This window comes from Scomber japonicus, chromosome 10, assembly GCF_027409825.1.
Source record: "Scomber japonicus isolate fScoJap1 chromosome 10, fScoJap1.pri, whole genome shotgun sequence".
NCBI lineage: Eukaryota > Metazoa > Chordata > Actinopteri > Scombriformes > Scombridae > Scomber > Scomber japonicus.
The window spans coordinates 13615304-13625618 of record NC_070587.1 but is presented as its reverse complement, the minus strand read 5'-3'; the positions used below and the strand labels follow the sequence as shown (position 1 = coordinate 13625618).

General features: G+C 40.0%; 2 protein-coding genes across 2 annotated transcripts; both read left to right on the top strand.

Moving 5' to 3' along the window:
• hsc70 (heat shock cognate 70) lies at positions 1–5594 on the top strand. The gene is made up of 9 exons (XM_053327520.1): positions 1–99; positions 1896–2100; positions 2292–2497; positions 2746–2898; positions 3324–3879; positions 4038–4240; positions 4340–4538; positions 4664–4896; positions 5086–5594. Exons 2-9 carry the CDS (start codon positions 1896–1898, stop codon positions 5278–5280), a joined length of 1950 nt encoding a protein of 649 aa, XP_053183495.1. The 5' UTR covers positions 1–99; the 3' UTR covers positions 5281–5594.
• Positions 5595–6113: 519 nt separating this feature from the next.
• Positions 6114–8504, top strand: LOC128366820 (chymotrypsin-like protease CTRL-1). Its single transcript, XM_053327587.1, has 7 exons — positions 6114–6159; positions 6367–6470; positions 6594–6673; positions 6765–6846; positions 6993–7173; positions 7627–7757; positions 8162–8504. The coding sequence occupies exons 1-7, from the start codon at positions 6114–6116 to the stop codon at positions 8321–8323; spliced, it is 786 nt and encodes a 261-aa protein (XP_053183562.1). The 3' UTR covers positions 8324–8504.
• Positions 8505–10315: the final 1811 nt, after the last annotated feature.

Sequence of the window (10315 nt, the reverse complement as noted above, 5' to 3'; positions counted from 1 at the left end):
CTGGAGAGGAGCTCAGACGTCGTGTTGTGTGCTGGGTGAAAACAAAGGACCACTCTAACTCAGTAAAATCTCAAGTGTTGAAACATCTGACAGCTGAAGGTAACCCATGTAAAAGCAGTATTGCACTCAGCCCGGCTTTATAGTCTGTCTTGCTTGTGCTTTATGAACTTAACTGCCAAATGTTGAAGTACTTAAAGGCTTGCATGGTGCCTGTCAAACAAGCTGAAACAGAACTATGAAAAACCACAGTTTGTGTAAGTGACTGCAGAAAGCAAAGTGCCTCCATAGATGATTTCTCACAATAATATCAGTCAGATGTGATCTTGCCTCTGCAGGATCCTCTTAACCAATAGAGATTAGTGATTTAACTATACAGTACACCTAAGACACAATACAATACACACACCCTCCATTATGATGTTAAGCCCACGTTGGAACATTTTTTTGGGTATTGCACATGACAAGCTTTAGACTTGAGCATGTGCCTGAAGGTGAACCAAGAGCACCACGTCAGTATTTTCTGTTCTGTGTTACACAACAGGATAACAAGTGATAATTCAATAACATGCTCTGGATTCAGCAGTTCTGGGACAGTAAAAGAACAAATGTTTTACTGTCAATGCTGACACATATAAACTAAAAAGTATCAAAAGTGTAATCTTAGCAGTTTTGTGTTCTGCAATTTGATCAAATATTTTACAGTTTAAGTTTTTCACCATGTCAGTATTTTCACTTCTGTGATATGCAACCGGATAACAAGTGATAATTCAATAATGTGCTATGGATTCAGCAGTTCTGGGCCAGTAAAATAACTAATGTTTTACTATCAATGCTGAGACATACAAACTAAAAACTATCAAAAGTTTAATCACAGTAGTTTTTTTGTTCTGCAATTTGGTGTAATATTTACACTTTGAAATTTTCTCCACTCCAAAAAAGTTTTTTTCCCCCTGCCTCAGTCTACTGGTTACTGTTAGAGCACAGCAACAAGCAAATATGGTGATTTCTCCACTAATCAAGTATACTTGTAACCCCACCTCAAATCTGTAGTTTCCTGTGGTCATTTTTGCTTTGAAAAAAAACTTTATGTCAATAAAAATCTGGCAGGTTTAACTCATTAGTCATCGATAGATGAACCCTGCCTTTTTAGACACCTTCCATTAATTGCCATGAAGACACGCTGACAGTGGCGTGCACAGACTTTTTGAAGGGCAGGGGCAAAAAGAAAAAAAAGGGCACATACAGCGCATTCTCGCCACTAAAACTTAGGGCACTTTAGCGTGCCTTTTTGCCACCCAAGTTTACTCTGTTTTGCCAACCAGGAGGTCACCTTAGCACGTGTTTTGGCTCCCAATAGGCACTTTGGCACGCATTTTGGCTCCCAAGAAGGCATTTTGGCATGCGTTTTGGCTCCCAAGCGGGCACTTTAGCACGCGTTTTCAACATTTGGGCCATGAGGGGGTGCGACCCCCCTTGTGCACACCACTGCACGCTGATACTTAATATAGTTATTGTAAACTATTTGGAGTCAGCTGTCTGAATATAGACACACTGATCACTGCTCCAGGATCAGTACAACACATTTCATTAGCCTGACTGTGGCACTTGTGTTGTGTTGCTGTGAGTGAATTGAAGAGCAATGTGACATAGCCCAGTCATTTTGGTTTCAAGTGACTGGAGTTGGTTTAAGCTGCTACACCAATGACACACCTAATGTAGCTGAGCCTCTCACAGCCATGCACCTGGGCTCATGTAAATAACAGGTATAGGTACACCTTTATAGAGATGCATACAGTGAACTTCCAAATATTAACAATGAATTTACAGATATTAACAAGTAAATACACAGAATAATAAAACAATAAATATTTGATTGTTTCTTTTGTTGATCTCAGATGTCTAAAGGACCAGCAGTAGGCATTGATCTGGGAACCACATATTCCTGTGTGGGCATCTTCCAGCATGGCAAAGTGGAGATCATTGCCAATGACCAAGGAAACAGGACCACACCCAGCTATGTGGCCTTTACAGACTCTGAGAGACTGATTGGAGATGCTGCCAAGAACCAGGTGGCCATGAACCCCACCAACACTGTGTTTGGTAAGGATGGCAACATAACCACACTACAGGCTCAAGAACAGTGACAAAAAAATATTCATTATTCTCCATAGTGTGTTTACCTGTCATCTCTCTGAAAAAACCCTACAATATGTATTTAACTGTATTTATATACACTGTGAACTAATTATATGATTTGTGCTGTATTGTTTGTTCTCTTAAATCTACTTCAGATGCTAAGCGTCTGATTGGACGTAAGTTTGACGATGCTGTGGTGCAGTCAGACATGAAGCACTGGCCCTTCAAGGTTGTGAATGACTCATCTAAACCCAAGATGGAGGTAGAATACAAGGGTGAGATCAAAACCTTCTTCCCAGAGGAGATTTCGTCAATGGTCCTCACCAAGATGAAGGAGATCTCTGAAGCGTATCTCGGCAAGGTATCTAAGAAATAAATGTATGATACTGAACTTAGGCAGTTTGGTTTTATGCACGTGCACACTTATCGTTACAACAAGCTCTTTCCTCTTCCTCAAAAGAGAGAGAGAGAGAGAGAGAGTCTCTGAAAGTGATTTGTGGCTTCTAATTGAGGTTTTTCACATTTGCAACTTGCCATCAGTTTTGTCAAAGTAGATTAGTGTGAACCCACAAAGGCTATTTACTAATAAAAAGTCTTACTATCTTACAGCCTGTGACCAATGCTGTTGTCACAGTTCCTGCTTACTTCAACGACTCCCAGCGTCAAGCCACCAAAGATGCTGGAACCATCTCTGGGTTAAATGTGTTGCGCATCATCAATGAACCCACTGCTGCAGCCATTGCTTATGGCCTAGACAAAAAGGTGACTAATTAATTAAATGCATGCCTATAGCCCTATACCATTGAAAATCCATAACGGACAGTTTTTAAAGATTTTCTGTCTTGTCATAACTACATTTTTGACACATTTGCATTACCCACAATACAAAAATTAAACTGCTGATGGTTATGTGGGAGATTAGGGTGTGTTATGCTACTAGCAGCTAATGTTGCCTCAAGTTGCTAGTCTCAAACACAGTTGAGGAGAGAGCTACAGAGGTCTGGTAACGGCTGTTTTTCTATTGCCATTTTTTCATTTACAAACTGAGTTTTCAGCTCCAACAGACATAATACTAGAGCCTCTTGCATTATGCCTCAAGAGCCACAAAAAGCTTTATGCAACTTTTCATGGCATTTTTAACCAATTCTTATTTTTGTATTGGTAATTCTTTCCATTATCTATTTCAGGTTGGCGGTGAACGTAATGTCCTTATCTTTGACCTTGGAGGTGGTACTTTTGATGTGTCAATTCTGACCATTGAGGATGGCATCTTTGAGGTCAAGTCCACAGCTGGTGACACCCACTTGGGTGGTGAGGACTTTGACAACCGAATGGTTAACCACTTCATTACTGAGTTCAAGCGCAAGTTCAAAAAAGACATCATCAGCAACAAGCGAGCTGTGCGTCGTCTACGCACAGCCTGCGAGCGTGCCAAGCGCACCCTCTCCAGCAGCACTCAGGCCAGCATTGAGATCGATTCACTCTACGAGGGAACGGACTTCTACACTTCAATCACTAGAGCCCGTTTTGAAGAACTTAATGCAGACCTGTTCCGTGGGACCCTTGAGCCTGTGGAGAAGTCCCTGAGGGATGCCAAGATGGACAAGACCCAGATCCATGACATTGTCCTGGTGGGTGGCTCCACACGTATCCCCAAGATTCAAAAGCTGCTGCAGGACTTCTTCAATGGCCGCGACCTTAATAAGAGCATCAACCCAGATGAGGCTGTGGCCTATGGAGCAGGTGGATATCTCTCTACTAATTATTCTAACAGTTATAATCTAGTTGTATTACTATTTTTGTAAAAAATAAAAATGTAAAAGTTGCACAAAGATCATTAGGTGTTTAAGACCTTGCTGCTTATCATGGCATTAGTTTCACAATTTGGAAAATCTTTACAGCTGTGCAAGCAGCCATCTTGGCTGGTGATAAGTCTGAGAATGTACAAGACTTACTCCTGTTGGATGTCACACCACTCTCCCTGGGAATTGAGACTGCTGGAGGAGTAATGACTGTCCTTATCAAAAGGAACACCACCATCCCCACCAAGCAAACACAGACCTTTACCACCTATTCAGACAACCAGCCTGGTGTGCTCATTCAGGTAGAGCAGCCCCTTAGTACATTTCTGGACAGACAGCTGTTCACTCTTCATCAATGTATTCTCTGTATCACAATTTGACTTATTGATTTTTCTTTTTAGGTTTATGAAGGTGAAAGAGCCATGACCAAGGACAATAATATCCTGGGCAAGTTTGAGCTTACCGGTATTCCACCTGCTCCCAGAGGAGTCCCTCAGATTGAGGTGACCTTTGACATTGATGCCAATGGCATTCTCAATGTGTCTGCAGTGGACAAAAGCACCGGAAAGGAGAACAAGATCACCATCACCAATGACAAAGGTACATGACCGTAAAAGAGAGCCTGTGTACTTCAAAGGTTGAAAGAAAGCTGCACATAAACAGAGAGAATAATTGAATAACTGCTGAACAAGGTGTAAAGAGCTTTGTATTTCTTCCTCCCATAGGGCGGCTGAGCAAGGAGGATATTGAGCGTATGGTACAAGAAGCAGAGCAGTTCAAGGCTGAGGACGAGGTCCAGAGAGACAAGGTCACTGCCAAGAACTCCCTTGAATCTCTGGCCTTCAACATGAAGAGCACTGTGGAGGATGAGAAGCTTCAAGACAAGATCAGCCCTGAAGACAAAAAGACAATTGTGGACAAGTGCAATGAAGTCATTGCCTGGCTCGACAAGAACCAGGTAAATGTTAGTGGAATGGGTGTTTATGAGAGACAAAACTTCCTCTTTGATTCACATTGTGAAAGCAGAGATGTATTATGTTCACATTCTCCTAACAATTTCTCTACTTCCCTTTCACATCATTTTTACTACAATATGTAACAACCCACATAATATTCATTAATATAATTCTTTATTTCTGTTATCCAGATGGCAGAGAAGGAAGAGTATGATCACCAGCAGAAGGAATTAGAGAAGGTGTGCAACCCCATCATCTCCAAGCTTTACCAGGGTGGTATGCCAGGAGGAATGCCAGGAGGAATGCCTGGAGGAATGCCTGGTGGCTTCCCTGGTGGAGCTGGTGGAGGCTCCTCCTCTGGCCCAACTATCGAAGAGGTCGACTAAACATTCTGTTGACAGTATTGTTTTCTCAGATCCTAACATACAGTCACTGTCTTAAAGCTATATTTCTCAGCCAGAATACACCTTCGATGAACATACAATCACAGGCTCGTCGGGACATAAATTCTTTCAATAATGTTTGTTCAAAACCTCATCTCATCTAGGCAATCTGACACACAGTAGCAATATTCAGTCACATAAGAGAAAATCAAAGTCAAAAGTTGACTGTCATCATTATTTATTTCTCCACTGATGAGTAACATGACATCAATAAGTCATCTGTTTTTATCTGTGATTTTTATACATGGAATCAATAAAGATCAGTTGCAAATACACTGTGTTATCTGTGACTTTTGTGAAGATAAGACTTCTTCCTGTAAACAGACTATAAAAGTTCTGATCATAATCATGTTTCCTGCATCTACACACGTTTTTGTCACAGGATGTATCATCACATTTATCACAATAGGTGATGAAAAAAGTACTGATGTAAAACAAGGTGAAAAGTGTGTGACACGAGAGTGCAAACAAGGGCATATAAAACTTAACACATTGACTATAGTGTAAATATATCCTAAACATGAATTCAAGTAGTAAGAGAAATAACAAGAGGCAGTGTTATTGCTCTTTACCAATGGAATAATTACATAACAATTTGTTTGGTGCTTATCACCAGATGTTTTTTTCCCAGTCTTATCACACTTGGATTGGGGGAGTCCATGTGGTGTGGAGTGCAACACATGGGACTCAGTGTCAAGTCTGTGAGACACACATATAAAAGCTAGTTTCACACACAGCTCAGACTCAGGGAAGTGAATAACGACCAAGATATAGTCATGTTCTTGCTTGTCAGTTGTTTTGCCTTTGTGGCCTCTGCACTGGGTGAGTTACTGGTGCTTTACCTCCAAATTAGAACATTTTCTGTGAAAGTTTGTCTGTGATGATGTGGTAGCAATTGCATTCCAAATGCTTGATGTTTGCTTTCACATTTACAAGATTGTGAACACTCACAATCTGACACTTGGTGGTATATAAATGCCATATTTTTGGGACATCAGATAATTAACTGATTGTATACTTGGGCCTAAGGGTGTGGAATACCTGCTATCAAGCCCCAAGTGAGCGGACACAACAAGATTGTAAATGGACAGACCGCTGTGTCTGGGTCCTGGCCCTGGCAAGTTTCACTTCAGGTAGCCTAAAAAAATGCCCTCTCCATTCCCATTGTAGTTTTGCTACACTCTCAACACTTTGTGTCATTAAGTGAAGATGTTTCATGAATCAATGAATGCAAGTATGCATCTTCCCACTCTTAGGATGGCAGGGGATTCCACTTCTGTGGCGGATCCCTGATCAACCAGTACTGGGTTGTTACTGCTGCTCACTGTCGTGTGTCGTAAGCAACTCTTCACTATGTCTAGCATCTTCACAAGAAAAATCCCAACACTGCCATTGCTGTAATTACTTGTCTTTATTTTTTTCTCCAGTCCTCGAAGCCACCGTGTAATCCTGGGTGAACATGATCGTCAGTACAACAGTGAGCCCATTCAGGTCAAGACCATTTCCAGGGTAAGCAGCATTGGTTTTCTCTTTTTAATAAAAATGTAAAAACAAATGTTTCCCTTTTTCTGGTTTAAATGTCATATGTCATTGCTCTATGAAGAAGTGAAACAGCACTACATCTGCTTATTATTCATTCTCACCTTTCCAAACAGGCCATCACTCACCCCTACTACAACTCCCAGAACTTCAACAATGATATCACCCTTCTGAAGTTGTCTTCCCCAGTACAGATGACATCCCGTGTGTCTCCTGTGTGCCTGGCCTCCTCTAGCACCAGCATCCCGTCTGGAACCACATGTGTCACCACTGGGTGGGGCAAGACCGGCCAAACCTGTGAGTGAGCAACTACTTTCAAAATCTTACTTACACTTAAGCACACATAGGTATGGACAGTTTAATTTCCACAAAGGAAAATACAAAGGCACAATATCTACAATGCCTCACAAAGACAAATGATAATAGATTGATTTATGCAACTAGCCTCATCTTTTTACTATTTTAAGATTTAACTTAGTGGTTGGTTATTATCTGTTTGTCTTTTGTTGTGTATGTATATATGTGTAGTTATGAATGTGTTAATTTATGTATGGACTGTGAGCTGCAAGATACCTGAATTTTCCAATGGGATCAATAAAGTATCTATCTATCTATCTATCTATCTATCTATCTATCTATCTATCTATCTATCTATCTATCTATCTATCTATCTATCTACCTACCTACCTACCTACCTACCTACCTACCTACCTACCTATCTATCTATCTCCTTTTCTTTTCTATCTCCAGCAAGCCCCCGCTACCTCCAGCAGACTGCCCTGCCTCTGCTCAGCCCTGCTCAGTGCAAGCAGTACTGGGGTTATAACAGAATCACTGATGCCATGATCTGTGCTGGTGCTTCTGGAGTCTCCTCTTGTCAGGTAAAAACACAAATAAGTTAGCAATAACTCATATATTGATATGTCAGTAGTAAACCAGAGGTTACTCATAAACATACATAAGTACACACATAACATGTACTTAAATATGTGTGATATACAGATATAATTGAAACAGGTCAGTATTTGCAGATGTTGAAGATGAATGTTTTACAAAAACAAAGTATTATTACGCAAGTTCTTGCTGCATATCTGTTTTCCTGTTTTTACATTTCACATGAAACTACTGGCCAGACCATTTCCTGTATAAAGCTGCTGTACAGAAAGTTCTCTTCAGTGCATCACTATTAGGCAATATGAAGGGCTTGATACATTTATTTTTAAGGAATCCTATTATATGACCCAATGCAAAAATAAGATAAGAACACATATTTGTCTCATTTTAGGGAGACTCTGGTGGCCCTCTGGTCTGTGAGAATAGTGGAGTGTGGTCTCTTGTGGGCATTGTGTCCTGGGGCACCTCTAACTGCAACGTGCGTGCCCCTGCCGTGTATGCCCGTGTATCCTACCTGCGGAGATGGATCGACCAGACTGTTGCTTCCAACTAACGTGCCAAGTACATACATGTATCTCCACACTTCATCATCCTACACCTCAGTGAGCAGGATGTGTGGGTTGAAGGGGGAACAGGTTGAATGTAGCATTAATACCAACAGTCACAATAATGTTAGACTACTAATTCTAGCAGCAATTGATTGGTTGATTGGTAGCAGCTACTCACTGTGCTGCATTTTGTGCATTTGTGAGAAATCATGCATAAAATAAAATTCTTAAGAACACTTGTGTTGGCTATCGTATTTTACATTCATGTCAGCTTAACAGACTGGAGTGGCATGCAGTCTGTGTGTTTTGTGTGTATGTGTGACCGTGTAACACATACTATAGGTCGTAAGTTCAGGCACCAAAAACGACCTATAGTTTTTATATGAGTGACAGAGCGACTGTACCCTATGACCCAGGGAAGTGGCGCAGTTCAGATGATTTCAATATAAGGTGAATTGGGTGGATGGCTAAACAGTTAGACAGCAAAAAAGTCAACTTTGCTACTGCAGACCACCGCTTGCTTCCCATTTCAACCACTGTTTTCTGCCTGCTTCCAACCATGGGTGCAATGTAACATGGCATGGTGTTTACTGCTTTCATGACAATGATAATTACAGTGATAATCTTAACCTAAACCGCAATGTTTTCCTTACCCTAACCAAGTGGTTTAAATTAAATAATTAAAATATAATTATTTTCAACAGTGATTTGTAATGGATTTATAAAGCAGCATATTACTTTCCTATGGGTCTTTCCGGCGTTCCTAGAGTGCAAGACCTACATGGTCTTTAAATTTGGAGGACTAGTTGGAGTGTACCAGGTATTCCTCATGTTTTGGGGACATAAATCTGTTTACACAGTCACATCTGAGGTCTCACCTAAGATAAATCATAGATTTTAGGGTGAATACTTGGTTTAAAGTTAGGGTAGGTGTATGGTCATTTTAAGGTTGAGTTCAGAAAAGTGGGGGTAGTAGAGAGGGTAGGTCTCCAGAATGTAAGTCAATGTAATGTCCTCTAAAGTGATGGAAACATGACTTTGTGTATTTGATAGGGGGTCCAAGGCATGACAAGGGGTACTGTGCAGCACATGACATAAAGGATTTTAAAATACAGATTAAAATGTAAATAAAAAGTAGCCTCATTTAAAAAGTTATGAGTGAATACAATTTGGTAGAATAGAAGACAAATGAACCAGAACAGCTTTTACAGCCTCAATCTCTTTACAGACTCAGTGCAGTTCATTTGACTTTATTAATTAAGTCAAAGATTACTTATATTTTTCACTCCCTACGCAAAACTTCCACATCTTGCAACAGCAGTGCTGTTTCATTGTCAGTTGCATGCACTGAGAAGGAGGAGTAATCAGTGATAGAGACTGAGTAAAGGCAGATATAGATCAGTTCAGTACGGACAGACACGCTCTTGCTGCAAAAGAAAAATGGGGACTGGTAAGATATTTAAAACATACTGTATTGTCTCTTTCTGCAATAAGATAAATGTGGTCTGGCATTATTTCTTGATTAACTGACTTTAAAAAGGTATGCATAAACCATACTTTCAGTTAGTCATTAATAGATAGTACTTTCTGATCATTGAAATTGAGTGAAATGAGTGAGAAAGTCAACTTGCAATTGAATATTAAGTATGTGTGACTTCCAGTCTAATCTAGTACTGTACAGTCGAAGTCAGTGTTAAATATAGCAGGTGTTTTGATGAAGGAAAACAGTAGTACAATGTAGTTATCATCTGGAAATCTGACACAAAAAATGTTCTTTTATGTGCAAAACAGATCTAATTTGGAAATTAAATTCTTAAAACAATTATTATTATAACTGTATACTTAAGTTTAATTGATTTGCAGGGCATATAACTTAAATTACACAAAATTGCACATTTTGCATTTGAAATATAGTACTAAAAACTACAAAAAGGATACATTTAATTAAAATCTCATTAATCTGGTTAAAAAAGTCAATTTGAAATAATTTTCTGTTT